Genomic DNA, 23191 nt, shown 5'->3' with positions numbered 1-23191 from the left:
CTTTGATTGAAAAGTTTGCAAGGCGAGGCAAATTGCCCTCTGCCCCAGTACATTGGTGTGGAGCACTTCTCTCTAGGAATACCTCTTCTGTACTTCTAAGTCATTGAGGTAAGCGCTCCAACCAGTTATGGATGCATCCATGATAACCTGGGAAAGGTAAGGGCTCCTTCACCAACATGTGCTGCTCTTTGCTCCACCATCTCAGATCCTACGCCAGAGCAGTGCTTACTAGGAACGTGTCCTTCCCTGGACCCCATTGTCTGGCAACACCCAATTCTCAGCTCGTAATATGTTGGCCTTCTGTTACATGTTGCTGTGCCGGAAGAAACATAAGGATACAGGCGGTCATCTGGCACAGCATCCTAAAGAACACATGAACTGCCACCAAGACACCTGGCCTAAAAATGTCTAGTATGCACATATCCCCCAGCAATGTCACTGGCTGCAGAAATGTTTATATCTGTGTTGTGTCCATCTTGGACCCTGTAAACTGTAGCTGCATCGGTGGGAGTAGATTTGATTTCTATATATCTAGGGAAAACCCCAGACTGTGCAGCAGACACATGGTCTGAAAAAGATCTGACAGCACACCTTCCTGACTCAATGATTTCACTAAACAGTGGTCTACATAAGGGCACACCTTCACATAAGCCAGATGTAAGTTGGTCACTTCTATCACTGTTGTGAAGATCTTCAGCACGGAGGTTAACACAAAGATCAACACCTTGAACAGTTAATACTAATCAATGGAAGGAAACGTCAGGTACTTTCTGTGAGTTGGCAAAATCGGGACATGAAAATGTATGCACTGGAGGCCTTGTGACACCATTTATTTGCCCTTTTGAACAGATCCCAGAAATTGGGACAGAGACACCATCTTGAATTTATTATATTCCCGAGAACTTCTAACATCTAAGATAGTCCTCAATTTTCCTGGTTCCCATTTTGGAATTAGAAAATATCTTGGTAAAACCTATTATAGGCTTTTCTTCGGGCGTCATCCACTCCACCTCTAGGAGAAGCTCATTCTGGTAAAGGACCTGGCTTTGCTGCTGCAGATGGTAATCTGGATCTCAGTGATCCGACCGCGGCTGATTTTGCCGCGGTCGGAACGTTTGCATGAGAAAGGTGCGAACTACCAAAAGTTTGCACCTTTCTCATGCGAACAGACGTACATACTACGGGGGCTATAGGGGTTTCCCCCGCAACCCCTGCTCACTATACTCTGAAGTATAGTGAGCAGGGTGTTGCTGGGGACACCCCTGCAGCCCTCGTTTTTATTATTTTTTTTAGGGTGTGATGCGGGGGTGTCCCCCGCAACACCCCACTCACAATGCCGCACAGTATAGTGAGCAGGGTGTTGCGGGGGACACCCCCGCAACCCTCACAGTCTTTTTTTTATTTTTAACTTACCTGCAATGCTACCACCAAAGGTTCGAACTTTTGGAGTTCGAAACTTTGGCGGTAGCATTTTTAGAACTTTTGGTCCTTGCGGACCTTTATTGTGGGTCAAAAAGTATGATTCCGGTAAAAATCTGGGAGAAAAGTTAAGAAGGGAAGGCTGTAACTTCTTTCTACAATCTGAAGGACGCACTGCTCTGTGGCCACTGCCTTCCACTCCTTAAAGTCTCCAAGCCTGCCCGTGCCTCCCATGCAATTTTTGCAGTAAAGGCACATCAAGGGGGCTCCACTAGGGCAGTCGCAAGCTGCAGGATGGGTAGCAGTCTTCTGACGGCTTGTGCTTCTAGCAAGCCTTCAAAAGCACTATACTCTGACTTGCGTCCCTTGCTGAAATGCTGCTTCGGTGGAGTGGCTGGTGTGGACCTGTACTTTTGTTCCTTAAAGAAAAGGCTGCAGGTGGCTGACAACTCCATTCTTCTAGAGTGTAATAAGCATTATTCACAAGGAGCTTGTTTCCCTTGAAAGACATGTCCATGCCCTTTGCATGGACGTCCGAAAAAAAAAAACAATCAGCCTAAGCCAGCCACAGTGCCTGAAACCTGTTGATGTGGCCACAGAATCCACTGTGTCGTGTCCTGACTGTATTATTTGTTCTGAGGCCTCAAATGTCTGAGGCACTACTTCCATGATTATTTCACAGCTCTTTGCTGGCAACTGATCCACTGCCTTTTCCACAAGCTGTCACAAGGTGTATTGGTATTGCTCCATTCACTGACCTAAAGGCCAATGCACCTGAAGTAAAAATCTTCTTTGCCATACCGTCAGTCCTTGTTGATTCATCTGGTGACAAGGTGGGGAACACATTGGGACATCCATCGAGCATGCGGGCAGTACTAGGTTTTCAAAGAGCAATCCACAGAGGGATGGTATTTTTGGAAGCAAACGTGGCTCAAGAATAATAGCATGGCGGCCAATCTATATCAAAACCCAATCACACTACTGACACCATAATTATGGGATATACCTTGGCACAATAAACTGGGCTCACCTCATTTACCGCACCAATGAAACCCAAACACTATGCAGTAACTTTGTGCCAGCTCCTAGAGACAAAGCGTTCAACAAATGGAAGCAAGGAGCTGAAAATTAGGACACCCTGCTAGAAAAGGGGGTATCAAGTCAATTGCTAACTCAAAGCTTATTAAGGGGTGGGTGAAAGGGAAAGGCGGAACTATTTCCACAGCATCTTTGGGAGTTGCAAAATTAAATCAAAGCAGACACTTTTAGGTAGTGTTCAGGATTTGTGATTGCGATACAGCAAGCAACCTCCAGGTAAAAGCTGACATCGTCCGTCTAGAATCTTAAACACTAGACCTTCAGGTGGGCTTATGCATAGGGAAGGCCTGGGAAATACACCAAGCAAGCCATGCTTACTTAAGAGCTTGGGTCACATGTTTCAGTTCTGGAGATCTTTGAGATGGGCACAGAACTCTGGAAAGCTGCAGATGCCTTGGATCGAGTGGAATGGACATGAAGTCTCTGGAACTAGAACACCAGGCACCGGGTAGTGCGCTAGACATACGGGAAATAATCCACATGGCAATCATGGCTTTGGCTGATTTATGGCCAGGTAAAACACAACCATAAGAAACAAACAGATTGTTGGACCAACTGTGCAAAGATCTTTCAAATGAAAACTTTAAAGCTACAGTCACATCCGGGAAATGCAGAGATTCTACTGTTGGAGAACTACATGGTCTAGGCTGAAATACAGGTAACAATATTTATTGGTTCAAATGAGAATCCAGCAAACCTTTGGGGATCAAGGCAAGAACCGTTGTTAACATAGCCTTATAACCAGGGAAACCTATACAGTGCTCCTTACAGGATAAAGTCAGCAACGTTGGTAGTCTTCTGGTAGGAGTAATGGCAACAAAAGAGCATTCTAGGAAAGAAGATAAAGAACATTGCGCCTAATGGCCCCAGTCAAACATACTGCAATAGCGGACAGTGCTTATAAGGAATCTATGTTTAGGCCCCCCTCGCTCGCACTGAACAGGTACGGATAACCCTTTACCTACAGATGCGTTAGTTGAAGAGGCACTGTTGCTTCTAGGGTGGTCCTTATCTTTTTGCATGCATCTGCTGGCAATAACTCCTAAGGAACAGAGGTGTGAGGCACTATTCCCAGGCACAAGACTACACCAGATTGTGAGCAATGTACCTACATATTATTTAAGGTTATATGTTAAAGTACTGTAGATGTTTACTAGCACTACTATTCATGCACATTATGCATCGGACATTTTATTAAAAACTCAAAGCAATTCAATTTCCTGAAAATAATTGGTTAGTGGATACCTTCACAGCTTCTAAAGCAGCAATTTCTGCTTCAACCTTTTCTCCAATTTCAGATTTCAGACGCTCAATTGCTTCTTCTTCTTGTTCTTCTGGCTCCTCTTCTATTTCCTCCTCTTCTGGAAATTCCTCAGCAAGAACAAGCTCAGTGTCATCTTCTTCTTCTTCCTCTTCTTCCTCTATATCTTCCTCTTCACTGTGCTCTACATCTTCCTTTGGCTGTAGTAAATATTGCACAGCTGTAAAAATGTTTCTTTTTTTCAAATGAAATGTAACGCAGTAATGTAAAAATATGAATTCTTCTAGCACCTTTTTCATTTTCAAAACATGCTACTTTAATGCTTTAAGGATATTCTTCTAAAAATGTAATCACAGCCTATGACAGATGGGGCCTACCTTACTAGGACTCTCCGCAAACAAAATATTGTTTGGAAGTGTTACAGTTCATGCCAATATTTGGAAAAGATATAGTACTTACTTGAAATTCTTTATCCCGGGCTCTAAATGTTTCAGTTTGCGCTTTCCGAAATAAATATCACACACTGTGGGTTTGCAAACCACAGTTAAAATCTATCATGGCTGCATATGCTGACACCATGTCACTACAACACAATAATTGCCTTCATTAGAATCCCAAATGCTTACTCAAGGCATTCCTAATTTATTTTTGTTGTCAGGTGTGTAGACATGTTTTTTTAAAGCGAGAGATACTAATACTGTGAGTGGTTTAAGCTGCTGCAACACAGCTGAGTGTGCCTTGCATAAGGTGCCCGTTTATGGCAGCAAGAGACTTCTGCCAGAGGAAGGATGGAAATATTGGCAGGATGCTGAGTGTGTTCCAGTTACTGGGGGTTAGGCTGTTCTGTCGAGCATTCCCCAGCTCCCCGCTTTCTTTTTGGCTCTACAGAGCCCCAGGAATGGGTTGTGGAGTTAACGGTCACAAATTCAGGTGTCTGACCCCGACACATGGTAGAAAAGCCTGCCTACAAGGGCAGTGAGCTATCCAGATGTGGCAGAATGGGAGATGCTCTTCAGTGGGAGTTCCCAAGCTTGACGGTTAAGCTTCCGAAAGCCTACTATGAGTAAGTACATTTGCTATGCTCTCCAGTTATATTGAGTCACTATGCCAGCAAGATTACTATGCCAGCAAGATTACTGTGGTTATTGTCTCGAGGGGGGGAAGAAAAGAACATTCATATACAAATGAATGAGGTATAACCAGCATGAGTCAGAATTCAAAACGGGGTAATGCTAGCATGGATAACAAAAAAAGGGTATAACATCAGCACAATAGGTCTACCTGTGCCGTTCATCTATATCCATAAAACAAATTTCTCCCTCTCAATGGGTCAACCCTTTCGGATTCAGTATCTTGGGTATACGTATCCTATATATCCAATCTTGTGAGGTCAGTCTTCCATCTTTCTCCCTCCAGTTCCCTGTTAAACTGTTCAGGAAGTCCAGAATATAAGAGCTCCTAGTCCACAGGTTTACATACATTGTCTCTCAAGAACTTCACACCAAAGAATCAGAAGTGATGTTCAGAAACCACGTGGAATCTGCTGTGGTGCGGAAAAGCCCCTTGCACCAAGAGGGACACATGCGGAAAAAGGAACAAAGACAGAGTCAGAGCAGAGATGGGGAAATATGCAGCCAGCAAAAAAAAATCCTCAGAATCCAGTAGAACAGATGGATCCCCACAGACACTTAACAGACAAAGCATGGGATTTATGGTGCGGATTACAACAGATCTACTGGAGAAACAGATGCCATTGAAGAGCTAAGAACCACTGCATCAGAGCTGCAGGATGAAGGCATGTCTTCAGCCTGGATCAAAGATGGCTGCTGAGGATTATTAAGCCTTGGGGTGTAGACCTACAAAAGCTAAGGCAAAGGACACAATTGAGAAACAAAGCCTATCTGGAATAACAGAAAGGTACATCTAAACAATTAGGGGCCATGAGAATATAGGGCTTTATAAGGCTGAAGCAAGTTGGAGTTTGAGCACAAATGAGCAAGGAGCAGCCAGGACGGCAAGCACCACAAGCAGATTCCAAGAAAGCAGAGGGGCTTAATGAAGCTGAGAAGCTTGACAGATGTCTAGGGCCAAAAAAAGCTGAAGGAGCTAAGGGCCCCGGAAAAGCTTCTAAGCCTGATTAACCTTTTATTCCTCATTCATCTGTAGAATTGGGGAGGCTGGAAGGCCGACTGCTGGATAGTGAGCAGGGCACTATTGGGCAGCGATCTGGGTACTATGTCCTTGTATAGTGGGCTAGGTACTATATCCCTAAGGGCATGAGATGAGCATCATATCCTTTGAAGTAAGATGTGGGCCAGCACTATGTTAGGGAGAATTCTCTGTTTAGGCTGAATTTCCTAACCTAGTGAGTGCCCCAGCAGCTTTGCTGGATTTTTGGGGTTTATTTTGTTTCTCCTGCCAAGAGTGAGACTCTTTTACCCTCACTCTTGGGCATGATTTGAGTGTGTTTCTTTGACTCTAGATGTGTTTAATGGGCTATGGGGTCTTTTACTCCATAGGGCTTCATGTGTTTTTGTGATGTGTGTTACACAGCACCCGCAGTGCAGTAACACAGGGGTGTCATAGTGACCCCCCAGTATAGACGCCATACCCTGGGACTGACTACTGTCTCCCAGGGCATGTAAAGTCACCATTGACTTTACTAGTCTCAAATTCTGAACAGAACCAGTACAAACCATCATATTTTGGACGTACTGGCCGGGGCAATTTGATTGCCCCGGGGTCTGTTAGTCGAGGGGGCACGTCTCCGTCCCCCCTGATCGAGTTTTGGCTGGTGGCAGTGCATACTACTTTTTATATTCGACCGCGAATATATCTCTATGGGATTTCCCATTGTTCGAGGCTACCAACTTTAATTATTTAATTCCTATAGCCTCGAACATACCGCCGGTTTATTTATTTAATATTAATTCCCCGGTTGGTATTTTTTGCCAGAACTTGGTTCTAAAATGGCGTTTGTGTTCGCTTCTGTGACTCCAACCCAAGTTGAGCCCTTTGTTCCACTTTTTGGTGGGCTTCTCCACAGAAGCCCTCCAGAGTGGTGCCACTCTGTCTGGGGTACTTAGGGGGGGGGGGGTAGAGGGGGATTTAGGCACCCTGGACTGAGTTGCCTAGGCAACTCAAGTCACACTCCGTCCTGATTGGTCCAAGTGGTGAGCCGGCCGGCTCACCACTTAGCATGTTTGAGTGACAGCTAGGCTGAGTGAATGGGGGTTTTCTGCATAAAAGCAGGGCTTTGGGGACTGGAACTTTAGAAGTCGCCACAAGACCTATGAATCCGACGAGGGAGAAGCTGAGCCGACCTGCTACGACGACACCACCGGTGGAGCCCTGCTGAACTGTCCCATCACTTTTCCCAACGACAGAGGAGATCTCCAGCCCGGAGAGTCTTCTTCCTTCGACTGGTGGGGATAACCAGTCTGCTTCCTTTTTCGCTTCCTGGAGCATCTCGTGGCCGCCTTGCCTGTGCCAAGCACCCCGGCAACCGGAATACCACGTTTTACCACTACTGCGAATCAAAGGGTAATACCTTTAACCGGAAAACTCCGCGGCTGGTTTCTTCCCTGGCAGTGCAACGACCTTCATCTTTCCTCCACGTTGAGATCTTCTCTTCCTCTGGACGACGCCGCGACTTGCACCTGCTGCCAGGAACAACTGCCCCCGCTGGAGGATCCTTTCCACATAAGGTACCGTGTTCCGCCTGGCTTCCCTTGCAACCGACTGTATGGGGTAGATTTAGCCCCCAGCTTTCAAACCTGGGTTAGCCTGGGACACCCTGGCTAAACTTTTCTGAGCCTAACTAAAAACCTTATTGAACTCCCTGCAAGACTTTTTAAGCCTGTTGTCATTGTGTGATCTTGGGTGCATTTGTGCCCTGCTCTCTCCAAGAGTGGGCCTGGCCTATGGACTTTGGCTCACAAGTAACTTTTGACTTTCCTGCCTTGCTTAAGAGTTCATAAGTATTAGTGTGGTGTATTTTCCTACATTCTGCCTTTTTCCCTCCCTTTTTCGTTAACTTATTGGAGTGCCATCTATAGTTAAGCGCTCACCTCAGTCTGGAAATAAGTGGTGTTAACTAAGACTCGTCTGATAAGGAATAAGGGATGTATATATAATAATAGTAACTGTGTTTAGAGTGATTTACAATAATAGTGCTGGAGTGTTTCAAACAGTGTGTTTTTAAATAAATAATTATATACCTTGATACCAAAGCTCTGGTCAGTGTTTGCTTGTATTATTGTATCTGAGTGCCTATTGTGTATACTTTGCATACTGCCTAACTCTTCTTGAAGGAAGTCTGACTGCTCAGCCACAGCTACCAGGTAAATCTGGGTGGTACAGACAACTACCAAGTGGGTTTACTGCTAACACCTGTAGTCCTAAATCTTTTGCAGTGTTCCCAAAGGGAACTGCACAGGTTTCTGCCTAACACACCTGATCCCTGGTTGGATTACAAATAGCGAGTTGGATGGCATAATCTCAGTGAGAAGGTTTGGGGGAAAAGGAATAAGATGGGAGCTATAGAACTGTGATTGTGACTGGGGCTAAGACATTAACCGGGTGCTATATAATGTGAATGAAATTGGAGCAAAGAAGCAAGCTGATCAGGAAAGAACCCCTATGTCAACCAGTGAAAAATGAGCGTGTTGAGTAAGGAGGATATGGTGGAAGCTGTGCCTTATAGTGGTGGCCATGCTTCCCCATGGGCCATGAGAAACCAGAAGAGAGTGGTAAGCGCAGGGTAAAATTAATGCCTAAAGTAGTGAAATGATCAAAAGTCGACTAGCGAAGAATATACTTCATGGAGGGGAAATGTAAGACTGCGCCTTAGCCTTAGAGCCCAGCCCTGTGCCATTGGGGAGAAAATCCACCCAAACTGAGTATTTTACAATCATAGTATCAGCTTGTTCAGTGTTCCGGTCCAGGTATGTATGTAGCAGGTGTGGGAGTCGGAGAAGAGCACACACCACGCGTTTTATCTCCAGTCTGCAACCTGACCTAGGGCCAAACAGAAATCATAAAATAGGCACCAAAGTTACATGCAGCAAAGAGGACAACAACTCACAGAAGTGTAACTTGGAGTTTCGAGGGCTGGGGCATTGGATGATCCACAATTGTTAAAAAAGCGTCACTCCTGCAGGGAAAGACCAATGCCGGCCAAGCTAATGGAGAGGAAGAGAAACCATTAAGCCAGAGACAAACACGTTCCATAAAGCTACTGAGGAAACAGAGCTATAAATCATAGCCCTCATTATGTCAATCACGATCAGCACTTGTACAAAAAAAAAGCAGAAGCATCCTGACTTGATGGGCGATATGATGTCATTCCTGAGAGAGATTAGTGGTATACTGGGGAGAGCTAGACAATGAAAAGCAGGAGAGCAGAATTTGTGTTGTCCAACCCATGAGGGTGAAACCGAGACAGGCAGCAAGAAAGGGGTGATGCCAAACCTTAGGATAAACCAGTTTTCTGGTACAGGTGACACAGAAGTCTGCTTACAATCTAGGCCCAGGTAGGGGCAGGGGCCACACATTAAGATCCCTAAAGTAACAAAATTGAACTATCTGAAAGCTATAACCCAGAACCTGGTGGGACTAACAAGGCCACCAGTCCAAACAAGCACATCTTGCAAACTTAGCAAACCCAGGTAAGGAAGAGAAAGTACCTACCAGCCATGTACATAGAGCAAGTTCCTCATCCTTTCATCCACGGGCAACAAACACAGCGATGACAGGAACAAGCCAGGACCACAGCCAGGAAAAAGACACACGTCACTACAGGGATAATGTGACAATGAAATAAGTATGCTCTGACACTAAAAACACAGACACTGAGTGGCTTGCTGAGCACTCATGAGCAGAAGCTGGGAGTTTTTGTTTGAACTACATCAGGGATTGGACTCCATACTTCTGCTCCTTTAGTTTAGCTCCTTTAATACATTTTGTTAATTCACCCTTCCCTTCACGGTTTAGCTTGGATTGACCTCCTTTTCAATGACTTATCCATCCTGCAACCCCATAAGATACTGGAGTGAGACGACCAGGGACCCCAAAGCTATCCTCTTATTGCCACCCAGTGAGGACTCTTTCAGTCGGTACCATTTTCTGTGGTGGAACTTTGGGGAATGTCAAAGCCATAGGTAGAGCAGGTCCATCTTGCTGACCTTCACTTTCTTCCATTTTCTTTGAGCTCCCAAATACAACTGTTAAACGTGTGTTCAGAGGATATTCACTGACGGGCCCATAGGTCAGCACTCACCCTCTAGAACTTGTAAGACAAGATAGCTGCACCATGTGAGGACAGGGGGTGCAGGATTCACTTACTCCAACACGACTCAATAATGAGGACTCAGTAAGTTGGCAAAGGGAAGTCCGTTTAATGACAAGTACATTAAACAGAGAAACAAATGGAAATCAGCAGCATTGCGATCACCTGTCTCGCTCTGACTTCCTCGAACTGCAGTCGAACAGTCATTGTTATAGGCAAAACTCGTCATCACTGACGTCTAATTCTATAAAAAATCATCATGCAATATAATTGGTTAGGAAAGGTAACTTAAGTATAGGTGTTAAATCTGTATATGATAATAGGGCATGCGGATTGGATAACTCTTATCGGGTGGGCGTCTACGCCCATCCCTCTACATCACGCGTGATGGACGTCACTACGACGTCTTATTGGTTCTACTATCTATAGGACTCCAGATAACTTGGTCCATTGTGATTGGGCAGGTTACACCCCTAGACATAAATCCCTGTTTTAATTAGCGGCATGCAGAATGGACACCCATGTGCCTGGTGTCCCAAGTTTCACTCTGCCTCCCTTCCATCAATCAGTGTTTTAGGGCGATGTGTCAATTAGTTGGCCAAGGATGGCCTCGAAACTGTAATCTCTTATCGGGAAAAGTTATGGCATTCTCGGGACCTGGATGACATCAGGCGGTGGTACTTCTTCGCTCCTGGCTGGTCACGTGTTAGTTTACCATGAATCTGCTTCAGTTTCCAGCTTTTAATGCATTTAATTCTGTTTCAGCCTCGCCACCTGCATCGGACCCCCTTATCTTGACCTTCATGAGGCAGGCTGGTATGCTCTGAAGTTTGAGTCTTGTTAGCGGACGCTCTCCTCCCTTTCTCTGGTTGACCTCGATTTCCTAGGCATGAGCCGCTCTTTGTTGAGTTTCGATTCCGCTCCTTCTCTTGCCTTTGGCTGGGTTACGAAACTTGGCCTGTCAGGATCTGGCCGCCTGGGTACATTTCTGCTTTTACAAAATGGAGTCGCACTGGTATAATGTGCCTTATTGAGGTAGATATATGGTAGGCGCGTGCCGCTCTAGCTTCTACTAAGCATAAGCAGTATCGATTTCTTGGCATCTTGCGTTTCAAGCCTATTTACACACGTTTAACAGGTCGGTTGCTTCCATCTTGTCTCGTAGCACCGTTTCCTTACGTTTTAACATTGTCTCTTCTCTGTGTCCATTACATTTATTTTCGTAGTTACTCGCACAGGCGTGCTTGTCTTCGATAGCTGCTTTTGTTCATTCACGAGTCTGTTCAGGCCCTTGTGTCATTTCCACTGGCCTTCCATTTAGGCTTTTGGGGTCTCTTTGTGGACCGTATGTAGATACTCCTCATTTCGTATCAGCGGCTGGTATGGCTGTCTGGTAGGGTACTGTGCTGCCCAGGGTTGTCTGGTTATGGGTGCTTCAACCGGTATGGATCTTCTGATGTATACTGGGCAGAGTCCCAGTGCAGCTCTTTGTAGGTTCATTTGCTCTTCATACTTCACATACCTTGGCGAGTACGCTCCTGGTAACTCGAAATGAGGGGAAGGGCTGCAGGCCATGTCTGGGACCTCCTCTACACTCCCCCCTCTGGTCGGTTCATCGAGCACTTCTGCAACCTCCTTTGCATTTATTTCTTTTGATTCTTCGGTGTCATGTTCGTCGTCTTCAGGGTTTGTACATGATGGTGTGCATGTGTGAGCCTTTGGAGTCCATATTTTTATCACTCCCTTCAAACCCCCTGCTGTTTTCACATGTTCATCTTTGTTCCATGTCATTAGCTGACATTGTCCATTTGGGCTGCAGTAGATCCATTTTCCTTCATACCTTCTTCGTTTCTTAGGGTATGTAACCTTGTTCCTTCTGGCGCAAATTTGCTGGCTTTCAGAAAGTTTCTTATTTCTTCATCAGTCAGGTCTCTGGGCTTCCACCCTGGCTCGACATCAACCATTATTTTCATCCCTATAGCTTTCTTTGCAGTTTTCTGGCACTGTGTAATGATTATCTTGATAACACAGAATCCTAGCAGTACCATTGCTAGTAGAGCTCCCTGAACCTTGAATATATCTGCCATCCATTGTGCGACCCATGAGAATAGGTCTCCAAACCAGCTGTCATCGTCCACTTCATCACTTTCATCGATCATCTGGTTTTTCAGGTTTGTCAAAATGCTTATGGCCTCTGTTAGGGTTCTGTTTTCTTCACTCCAACTTGGATGTGGGGCAGGAGTAGTGTTGTGAATACTGTTGAGGTGAGGCTGAACAGCCTGTGTTCGTACAGGATTGCATGGAATGCCTCTTCTGATTTGGGAAGAAAAGTAATTTTCCCTCTTCATCCTAGATACCAGTTCCACAGATCTCCTTCTTAGATGAGCATCTGCTTTCGGGAAACTGTCCAACTTCAGGTCATTCTTAGGGATCACTAACGCGGGTGCGTGGACGTTCATTAGTGTGCATATGCCTCCCCAGTTTTTCGGCAGCCTTATGTATGCCTTGGATCCACATGCCCAGTAATGGTCCATGATAAATGCGGTACCTTGTGTCATTCCTGGGGCTTCAAAGATTCTTCCGCAGTTTACATTCTCTCCCATCTTCCTTGTGCCATTACTTCTGAAGCATAGTTTCGGGCTTTCCAGTGGTACTATTTGCAGGGGTCCTCCTCTATCTTCGACCCATGTTAGCAGTTTTACCAACCTTGGCCACAGAGGTTTGCATAACCTCTGCAAATTCTCTATTGCTTTTTTGCAGGCTCCAAGGACCATCCACGCTCGGCAGATTACTACTCCGTCCTCCCATCCGCCTGGGGAGACCACTGACCCCCAGATCTGCATTTGGCCTCTGTTCTTCCAGATTTGAGCCTCTTCTGTAGTCTTTCCTTGAACGTTCAGTCTCAGGTTAACTTCCCATCTTATCCCTGATCCTTTGATGCCAGGGTTCTCATACCTGATCACGTGATTCCTGGTGTGCGCCCTGTTTCTTGTTTTAATGTCCTGGACGTAGCCATCTTCATCCGGATAATCCTTTTAGTTGGCCCATATCAATGAGGTATCTCTTCCCATAAATTGTCCTCTGGTGTTACACATTGCTACATGTGACATACAGTGTGCTGTAGGGACATCAATTTCTACGGCCACGAAGATCTTGGATTTTCCCATGCTGTATGGTAGTAGAGCACAGACAAAGCATTCTCCTTCCGACTGTCTTTGTCCTACTTCCTTCATGTGCTGGTACCATATGTTGTTTCCGAGATGGATTGTGCTGTCCAGGTAATCATTAAGTTCATTGTTATCTTCGTGTGGGCTTCTCTTGATTCTCAGCGTTCTTCTGTAGTTTGCTATGACTATGTCTCTAAATGCGTTTGTGCTGCTTTTCTTCTCTGGGTGCCTCAGTAGAGCAGGCTGCCTCGACTGCATTGCTGTGGTAGGAGAAGGTTTTGTGTTTCCTTTCCTTCCCTTTTGTATTTTGTCATAGACTTCCTCTAACTGCCATTGGCTCCCCAACCTCCCAACGCGTGGTCGTGTTGTAGGCCTGCGTCTTGTTCCTTGCGTTGGAGCAGGTGTGCTTGCTGTTATAGTCTCTATAGTCCTGTTTATCAGCTCCTCGTGCAGTTTCGTTGCTCGGGCTATGAATGGGAACAAATAATCTATTAGCATTTGTGTCTTGTCTGTGACTTCTTTCGTGGCCACTTCTGTTCTTTTAAGGGATTTTGCTATGCCCTCTCTCACTAGTGATTTACTTGGCTCCTCTTGGGTGCTTCCACTGTTTTCTGGAACTGTTTGTTCGGCAGGCAGTCTCCCCTTCTCTGCTGCCTTCGTTGGAGGCCCTGTAGCCATTGACACTTGCCCTTGTCTGTGTGCAGTGGTCAGTGTAGCGTTTTCATTCATTCCGTGCTGACCCAGTCTCCAGCTTTTCTCTTCATTTGTTACCTCAAATGTGTCTAAATCATTGCTCATTACATTTAAATTTAGTTTGTTACTTTTATCATCAGGTTTTCTTGGGACTGGAATGACTATATAGGGTCTGGGTGATTTCGTAGGCCCCAGATGTTCATTATCTGGTGGGTGCACTGAGATTGGGACACTTCGTGCACCAATAAAGAAAGCAGTTCTGCTTGTTAATGACAGAAAAACAATAATAATAACTATACATATACAAAAAATCTTTCGGAATGACAATTTGCAGCATTTTCTTCCAGGGAAGTGGGGGCGCCCTTCTGTTGGGGGTAAAACCAAGTTACTGTTCTGGGCCCCCATTTCGAATGAGTTCATAGTCAGTTATTTATTCCTTCTCTTGCTCTGGTCTAGTAGTTCGAGAGTTCATTACTATTAAAGTGACGAGTGCTTCTCCAAATGTCCCCCCCTCATGTGAGTGACAACGGTAGTCTCTGGGTACTCAGTACAGTTCCTGTGCTAGACTATGGAAAAGAGTTAGGCTAGCATCTTTGGTACATCACATTCATTACGCATATCTATAATAGGTGAGGTCCCAGTGCACTCCTCGAATTTGCTTTGGTCCTGAGGACATGCTGGGACTTGCTCAATGCGAAAGAATGAAAAGATGCAACTGCTAAAAATCATGCGAAAATAAAATGTTGTAAAAATAAAAACAAAAATTAAAATAAAAGTGAACATATGAAAGAATAGGAAAAAATGAGAAAAATGAAGAAAAAGGAAAATAAGATGGTGAAGTTCTTGTGTCCGCTCCTTTCGCTCGGTGTCTCAGCGACAAGTTGAAGAACAGTGTCTCTCTCCTCGATCTGTTCTGCGGCGGAAAGTTTATTGGGATCTCCTCTTCACAAGGCTCTCCTCAGCAGTTGATGAACATAATTACTTCTCACTTGCGCTATGATGGCAACATTGTTGGGTCTCCCCACTAACCTAGGAAAGTTCTCAATGATGTGAAAGAAAACATGGTATGCCTATTGGCTGTCTTCTGGCGATAATGACATTTGACCGGTTCTTGGTGGATTCGAGGCTACAGGTTTTTCCTTTTACATGAACAGTCTCTGCACTTTCCTGCTGCGTGGATTGCAACCACGTGGTTTAGTTTGTAACACACTCGGTTTAGGAATTTGTTGTTTCTTGGATCTCTGATCAATTTTAGGGTATCCGTGGTTCTCCCTACGAGTCCTGGGCATTCCTCTATGATGCGAAAGCAAAGCGTGTATGTCAACTCATCAATGATCACTTGTGGTGGAAGCATCTGTGCCCTTATCACCGTAATCGGGTAGTACAATGAAGGCCTCCGCGATGACAGTCAGTAGTTGCCAGATTATTTTCTTGTTGGCTGGATCTTGGACAAAGTCTGTGATACTGGTAACTCTCCCTACAAGTGATGGATATGTCTCTAATACTAGCCGGAAACAGGAAAGCACATCCTTTGTGATATTTCTACTGGGGGATACCATAAGTTCTATGAACAAAGTCTTGATACTGGTTGCTTCAGGATATTGCGTTTGGTTCTCAGAAAGTCTTATTTGTAGTTCATCAGAGTCTTAGTTTCATCGTTGTTGTGGATCTAGATACGCTTCTCTTTACCCTGCAACTGTGATGTACAGAGTGTTCGTTATGTCCTTATCCCCCTTTGCTTGGGGAACCTGTCCAGTTTTATGCCACAACTTGCATCCGGGTTCTTCGTCTTGGTTTTCTGCTCATGCGTCCTTCTTCCTCGCCATGGATCTTGTCTGCACGTGCTGAGGTTCTTCCCCGTTGTCTGTGGTTTCTTCGCAGTTGGATGCAGCAGGAGTGCTCTCCCCTATATACGGTTTAAATGTCATTTATGAAGATCCATGCCCTTCTGCCCTGGAGCTTGATGGCGGAGGAGGTGCAGTCCTCTACGACGAACGGGCCATTAAATCTTGGCTCGTCCCACCTCTTCCTGGTAAAGTTCTTCACAAGCACACTGTCACCAGGGAAGACGAGGGGCGCATGTACACCTTGCTCAGTGTCTGCTTCAGCACTTCCTGCTGTGTTTCATGCTGCGCCGTCCCCTTTTCGCCGTCGCTGCAGCTGGCCTGTAATGACAGAGGCGCTGGATGTCATACAGTTAAGGTACTCCTGCATCTCTGCTCCCAGAACCTCCCTAGTCTGCTGGGCATCACATCTAGCTCTATCTCGGGGGGGGTAAAAGGGGTCCTCATCCTTCTGCCTGTAACTATCTCGTGCGGCGTGAGATGATGGTCGGAGCCGGGTTGGTTCCGAAGTGCATACAATGCCAATGGTAGACAGTGCAGTCATCCCTTCTTTAATGTGAGCTTCAACTTGGCTATCCTCTCCGTTGATCCGTTCACATATCCCATTCCCCTCAGGATGATACGCTGATGGGAACTTGTGCTTTATACCAAGCAACAAGCTAATCTGTTTGAAAACTGAATTTACAAAGTGGGCCCCATTATCTGATCTCATTACCTCGCACACCCCCCATCTAGGGAACACTTCCCTCACCAGGAACTTGGCAGCACAGGGAGCGTCGGGGTGTGTACAGGGCCCTGCTATCCATCTAGAGAATGGACACACCACCACAATTAAATACCTGTACCCATTGCATACTTGAATCATATCGACATAATCGATATGTAAGTGCTGGAACGGTCCATTTGGTCTGGGAATGATTCCTCTCACTACTCTTAATGTGTGCCCAGCGGTGAATTGCTGGCAGATTATGCAGTTCACCATGACAAATGCAACATGCTCCGCTAAATTCGGTGTGAACTAGTCTTCTGCGAGCGTTGCAGCCAGGTTTTCTTTTGACATGTGAATAGGGTAGTGCAGTTGCTCTAACGCTACTTTTAGAAGGGCGACATGCATTACTGGTTTACCAGTGCTGTCTTGCCTCCACAACCCGTCAGAGGGGTTTAAAGAACACCCTCAACGCTTCCACAATTTTTTCTCCTCCTGAGGTGCCTCCCCCTGGAGCTCCATTAGCTGAGACTAGCCCATATTGCTACAGGCTTCTACAGGCTTCTGGTGTGGCTCGCGCTACTATCATCCGCTCATGCGTACGTGCTACCTCCACGTCCATGATTGTTTCATTCTTAGATGCCATGCGCTTGGCTTCCGTGTCTGCTTCGTGATTTCCACATGACACAAAACCCGTCCCCTTGGTATGAGCGGTGCATTTCACACCGCTATGACCACTGGGAGTTGTAGTGCTTTTATCAGCCTGTCCAATAAGGCTGCATGTTGCACTGGCGTGCCGTCTGCTCGGGGGTAGCCCCTCCTTTTCCAGCGTGCTAGACCTGCATGTACTGTGGACGTCACATAGGCTGAGTCACTGTACACAGATACTTCCTGGTCTGCATGATTCTCAATGGCGAGTATCAGTGCCAGCAGTTCTGCAGCTTGCGCAGAATAGTGAGAGGGTATTCGCGCACTGACGAGTACTCGAAACTCTCCATTCGCTAGGTGTTTTACCGCGGCCACACCTGTATACCTTTGTCCGTCTGCTTGGTCGAGTCTCGAAGAACCGTCAATGAACACGATTTTGCAACCTGCCAGGGCATTTTCCTTTACCCTGGAGATTTCATCATAGAATTCCTCATAATTCGCACAGTCATGTATAGGTTCTCCTTCTGCGACTGGCTCAGCTATGAATGTAGCAGGGTTCACAGTTTTACATCGAACTATTTTGATCGATGGGTTAGAGATAATCACCTCATAGGCGGATGCTCTCTGAGATGTCAGTGTGCCCTTTGGCTTCTCTAGTATGGCGAACAGTGAATGTTCAACATACAATGTGATGGAGCACCCCATCACGATGGATGATGCCTTTGATAGCGAATGCGGCAGCAGCTAGATTTTGTTTGCATGGGAAGTGGCCCTTCATGACCGGGTCCAGACTCCCGCTGTAATATGCTAGGGGCTTGTACCCCAGCGAGGTTCGCTGTGCGAGCACTGCCGTCATAAAATTGCCATCGGTATGTGAGAAGAGGTAGAATTCCTCTGCATAATTAGGAATCCCGAGAACTGGGACCTTACAAATTGCCCCCTTGAGTTCTGCAAATCCTTTCTCCATTGCCTCAGTCCATTCAATTTCTCCTTTTGTTGCCTGGGCTTTCTTCAAAGCCGGAAGCAAGGGCTTGGTATACGAGCTGTAGTCAAAGACCCATGCTCTGACATAATTGCACAGGCCTAAGAAGCTCTGCATTTGTTTTATCGTGCGCGGCTTGGCCGTGTTCATGATAGCTTCAGCCCTTTTTGGGGTTACCTTTTTCCCCTCATGAGAGATTAGTTGCCCTATGTACAACACCTCCTGTTGACAGTACTGCAACTTTTCCTTATCAACCTTGTATCCCTTTTCAGCCGGTATAGTCAATAGCTGGACAGAGTCGCACCTGCATTGCTCTTCAGTGGTGCTGCAGATCAGAATGTCATCTACATACTGCAAACAACACTGTCCACCGCAATATTGCTTAGGTCCATTTTCAGGACTCTGTTGAAAATAGACGGGGACTCGCAATACCCCTGTGGCAACTTTGTGCTTTTCAGACGCATCTGTCTGAAAGTGAATGATGTCAGGACCTGAGAGTCACGGAATTGAGAAAAACGCGTTTTTCAAGTCGATCACCGTGAAATATTTTGCCTCAGTGGGTATGTTACATAGTATTGTGGATGGATTAGGGACTAGAGGGAACTCGGCTTCAACTATATCGTTTAATGCTCATAAATCTTGGATTAAATGCCAAGACCCTCCCTTTGATTTCTTGACAGGGTAAATAACCGTGTTGCAAGGTGATTCTGACGTCACTAGGATGCCCTTCTCCATCATGACGGAAATTGTCTTCGCGATCCCTTCCTCTGCTTCTCTGGACATGGGATATTGTCGTGCTCGTGGTAAAATTGCTCCTGGTTTCAGTTTAACTTTCACTTCTCCTGCCCCCTTCAGGAGACCTACATCATAGGGCCCTGTAGTCCATACTGCGGCAGGCACTTGGGCCATGTCGTCATCAAAGTATTCTGGACGTACCAGCGCCAACATCATTCTCGGTGGTACCTCCCGTTTGATCATTTTGACCCAAAATGTGAGACTTACTTCCACCCTCGTCTCTTCCAGGCCAGGGTGTTCTTCGAACAGATCATCATCAGTGACGTCAGTCACTCGATACCCTTCCTCGATGGAGATAATCACACACCATTGTCTGCCTTCGTCATCATATCCTTCTACCCATACCACTTTCCCTCGCACTGCGGCAGATTGTATCATTAAGGGAAATACTTGTCCCTCCTCTTCGTGCATAGGTATTCTGGGTCTGAATAAAAACTCATCAGGTGTCCTCATAGTCTTATCTGCGAGGCCTGGCAACCCGCGATGAGCGCCCGCACTCCATATGCGAAGACTTCTGGCTCTAATGGTATAGCTCTCATGGCTATACGTCCGGAATATGCTCTGATCATTTCGCACACGTTTGAATAATGCATTCCTGGAGTGGAGCAAACTATACCATTCTCGGTAAACAAGATTGTCATATTCAGCTTAGTCATTAAGTCCTGACCCAGGATGTTTACTGGGGTCTGACGTGAGTATAATAAGGGTACATTCATTTCGCGCTCTCCCACAGAGACTGGGAGTGCGTCTGTAAAGGGAACTCTACTGTGAGCTCCCATGAAACTCTGGGTATCTATAGCCTCGCCGGACAAGGAAAATGTGCCCCCTCGTATACACAAGCGCGTTGCACGCGTGTCAACTAAGAAGGAATATTCTTTACCCCCATGACGACATTCACCCTAGGTTCCCTGTTAGGGTCTGGTGTCACTGATAGGATAGAGCACATCAGAGTCCCCCATGAGCTGTCCTATTTCATATACAGGTTCGGTCCACTGTATACGGGTGGGTTTCCCCCATTTCCAGGGTTAATTAACCCTCCGTAATTAGTGCCCTGAGACGTTTGCGGTGGTGCCTGATGGGATTGTCCCTGTGGCAAGTTCCCCATGTTCGGTGGTTGAACCACTTACTGCGCACCTTGCTGCAAGCCTGACGCCTGCTGCTGCACTGTGTAATTCTGTGCCCCGCCCTGATTCACCATGCCTGCCCCCATCACTTGGCTATTTTGCCACATGCCTTGGCTTCTGCACACGCGCGCCACGTGTCCAGTCATTCCACACAGCCAACACACTGGCGGTGGTCGGGCCATCTGTCCATCCGGCATAGCTGGACTGCCCATCTGTGTGTTTTGAAAGCTACCTTGAATATTCTGAAAACCTCCTTGGTTACCTCGAAACCCTCCTTGACTACTCTTCCATCCTCTTCCTCCAAAACCCCTTCCTGTTGGGTAAAATCCTGCATTACCCTGATTATTCTGCGATGGGTTGGTCGCTTGTTGTGCGCTTGGTTCGGCTGGGCTGGTCAACATGGCTCCCTCGAGAGCATACTTCGAGAGTTTCTTTTGCACCAGCTTCGCCACCTCACCCTTAGGGGTTGCCTCCTTTTTCCGGTTCTTTTCTTGCAACAATCTACAATAGTGTGCAATTGTCAACTATATTTCGGCGCACGGTTTAGCTTCTATTCCTACCAATTTCTTGAGCTGTTTTTTCACCAGCTCTGGTAACCCTTGGCACAATATATGGTAGAATACAGGGATAGATTTTGTCCAAGACTCATGCGTTTTGAGTACCCACACGTCTTGAAAATTCTGGATGTAAAGCAACAGATCCTCTGATTCTTTCATTTTTCGAGTCATTATAGCTCCCATATCAGACGTGCCTGGATATAGCGTTCGTAGCGCTTTCCACACTGCTGCTCTGTAGTTATTAAATGGTGCTTCGTCATGGGAGGTATCGGCTAAGGTTACCCTAGGGTAGCCTACCCGCTTCCACACATCATCTGCTCTTTCACCAAGTATAGAAATTAGGAGGCCCTTAATGTCCCCTATGGCTAAGGTGACTTCCCCCGTCATTTTCTCTAACTCGTGTATCCACTTCCCAGCTCTCGATGTCAGCATTGGAAGCTTATTTTTAAGGTTCTCTCGGTCCATGTGTGGCCATGGAATATATTGTGGTCTTGCTCCCCCTTTCTCTAGCAGTGGGAACTGGAACGCACAGTCTTCCTTTTCTTTTCCCACAGCTCTCCTGTCTACTGGTGGGGCAGTAGTCCCGCCTTGCCGTCTACCCGGCAATGCCCGTAGTCTGTCTGTATAGGCTGGTGCTGACGCCCCCCTCTGACTGTGGGGTGTTTCTTCATGTCGGCTGGACTGTCCAGAAGACTTTGGTGTCCTCGTTACGGACCCACAAGCGTCTGACCATCGTACCCCTTGGTCCTCTGGGAGCCGTTTTTCGCACCGCCTCCCTTCTTCATGTGCCACATCCTCCGTTTCCCCACCGGAGTCAGATCCTGAATACTCCCAGTTTACACAACTCCTTGCATCCTCTTCGTTCTGCCCAATCTCCAGCCTGTCTAGGGACAGTCCCCTGCTCCCACTACTTCGGGTGAGATCCTCAGTGTCATATAGCTGAGTGCTCTCTAAGCGCTCATCTTCCCTGCCCCCTTGGGAAATTACTTCCAGCCCCATCTTGTCATAGATTTTATCAATCGTTTCCCCGATGCTTCTGGTGTCGAAGTCATCTTCAATATTTGTCCCGCTTGTACCTGGTACCGCATCGCTTGCAGGAAAGAATTCTTCTATGTCTTCCCATTCTACTGTAGGATTGGGTTTAATTACTTCCCACTCCAGATATTCAAGATCCTGTGCCCTCTGTCTGTGCTTACGTTCTATTTCCTCGTCTATTTCCTTTCGCTTCTTTGCTTCTTCCCTAGCCTTATCTACTTCCCTCATCCGTTCATTTCTTTGTTCTTTTGCCCCCCTACTTTCCTCGTCTTCCTGCTTTTTTACTTTCCTTTAGTGCACTCTCCTTTCTTCCTCCAACCTTAACATGTTCTGCCTGTACTTTTTATAGGCTGCGTACTGTGTGTGACTGAGCGGTATTCCCTGCTCTTCGCGATATAGTTGTTCTCGCCTTAGCCTATCTTTCTTTCTTGTCCTTTCATCCCTTACTTCCATCCCTTTCTCTCTCTCTCTCCTTTGCGTCCCATCAGACCTCTCCCTTGGCCTGAAATCCTCACTTCCTTTTCCATCCAACTTCAGTAATATCTGACCTCCCATCCAATTGTCTTTCACGAATGCTATCTCATCACCTCTACCTTCATTTCCTTTACGTTTATTTCCCTCTTTCTCCTTATCTGGAGGTGCACAACTCTGTGCCCAATCTTTCGCTTCATCTTCGTGTCAATCTTTGTCCCTTGAGACCGTGGAGGCGATATTGTTTTCCTGTTCTTTTCCCTTATTATCGTCACTACTGTACGTAGGCGACTCATATGTGGTGTTGCTATACCCCGTGGCTGCCTTAAGTTCTCTTAGTGGGTAAAGCCCCTCTGTTTTACTCCCTTCAATGACTGGCTCAGGCGGGGCTGGTGGCGCGGTAGGCGTCTCACACCCCTCCGTACATACATTTAGTATCCAGTCTGTGGGTGGTTCTTCCACCTCCGTTTCTTCAAACATCTTCCACAATTCTAGAACAGCAAGACCTTTCTCTAGCTTCTTGCCTGTATATGTGGCGTGTAGGAAGGTTGTTACATGCTGTAAAACAGCCTTAGAAAGTGACCCGTTCTGGGGCCAAGGCATAAACATCTTATTGGTGGTACCCTTAACCCACTCTGTGCTATACTTCTTAAGTTTTGGTGCATGCTTAGGTAGTTGCATGCACAGATGCGCAAGCGGGGTAACTTCCTCCATTTTTAATTTCGCCTCCAACAATATTTATACAGTTTTTTAACCTTCCAATAGTATGAGCGAGTACCACATACGCAAGCTCCAATCCAATCTTTTCCCACCAAAATGTATACTATCAATTTACTCAAAACCCATCAATTCACTGGCGATTCCCTCTTTGTTACAGAATCGCGTAAAGCAAAATGTATTTCAAACAATCGTCCATACAATTATTTTACATTTGACATACAACAAGAAACGTATTACAGACACTTGACAGACTAGACGAACACCAGCTGGACACACATATACCTGCCTTCTAATCAATACCCCGACATGGGATGTAAACAAACCCCTTTGATGCCGTCTTTAATCGTCACTGTAGCCTATCGTCCCCCCACTGTGGGCTCGG

The 23191-nt window shown here is 46.2% G+C and overlaps 1 protein-coding gene across 3 annotated transcripts in view; it reads right to left on the bottom strand.

Annotated features, from left to right (window-relative positions):
- AK9 (adenylate kinase 9) overlaps positions 1 to 23191 on the bottom strand; it is a 1784103-nt gene that overhangs the window by 449619 nt on the left and 1311293 nt on the right. For all 3 annotated transcript variants that reach the window (XM_069606660.1, XM_069606662.1, XM_069606661.1), the window contains one exon: positions 3763 to 3978. In XM_069606660.1, the coding sequence (XP_069462761.1) occupies positions 3763 to 3978 (216 nt within the window). The remainder of the gene's footprint in view (positions 1 to 3762; positions 3979 to 23191) is intronic.

Source organism: Ambystoma mexicanum, chromosome 4p, assembly GCF_040938575.1.
Source record: "Ambystoma mexicanum isolate Mex_15411 chromosome 4p, UKY_AmexF1_1, whole genome shotgun sequence".
NCBI lineage: Eukaryota > Metazoa > Chordata > Amphibia > Caudata > Ambystomatidae > Ambystoma > Ambystoma mexicanum.
This window is presented reverse-complemented; position numbering and strand designations above follow the sequence as displayed.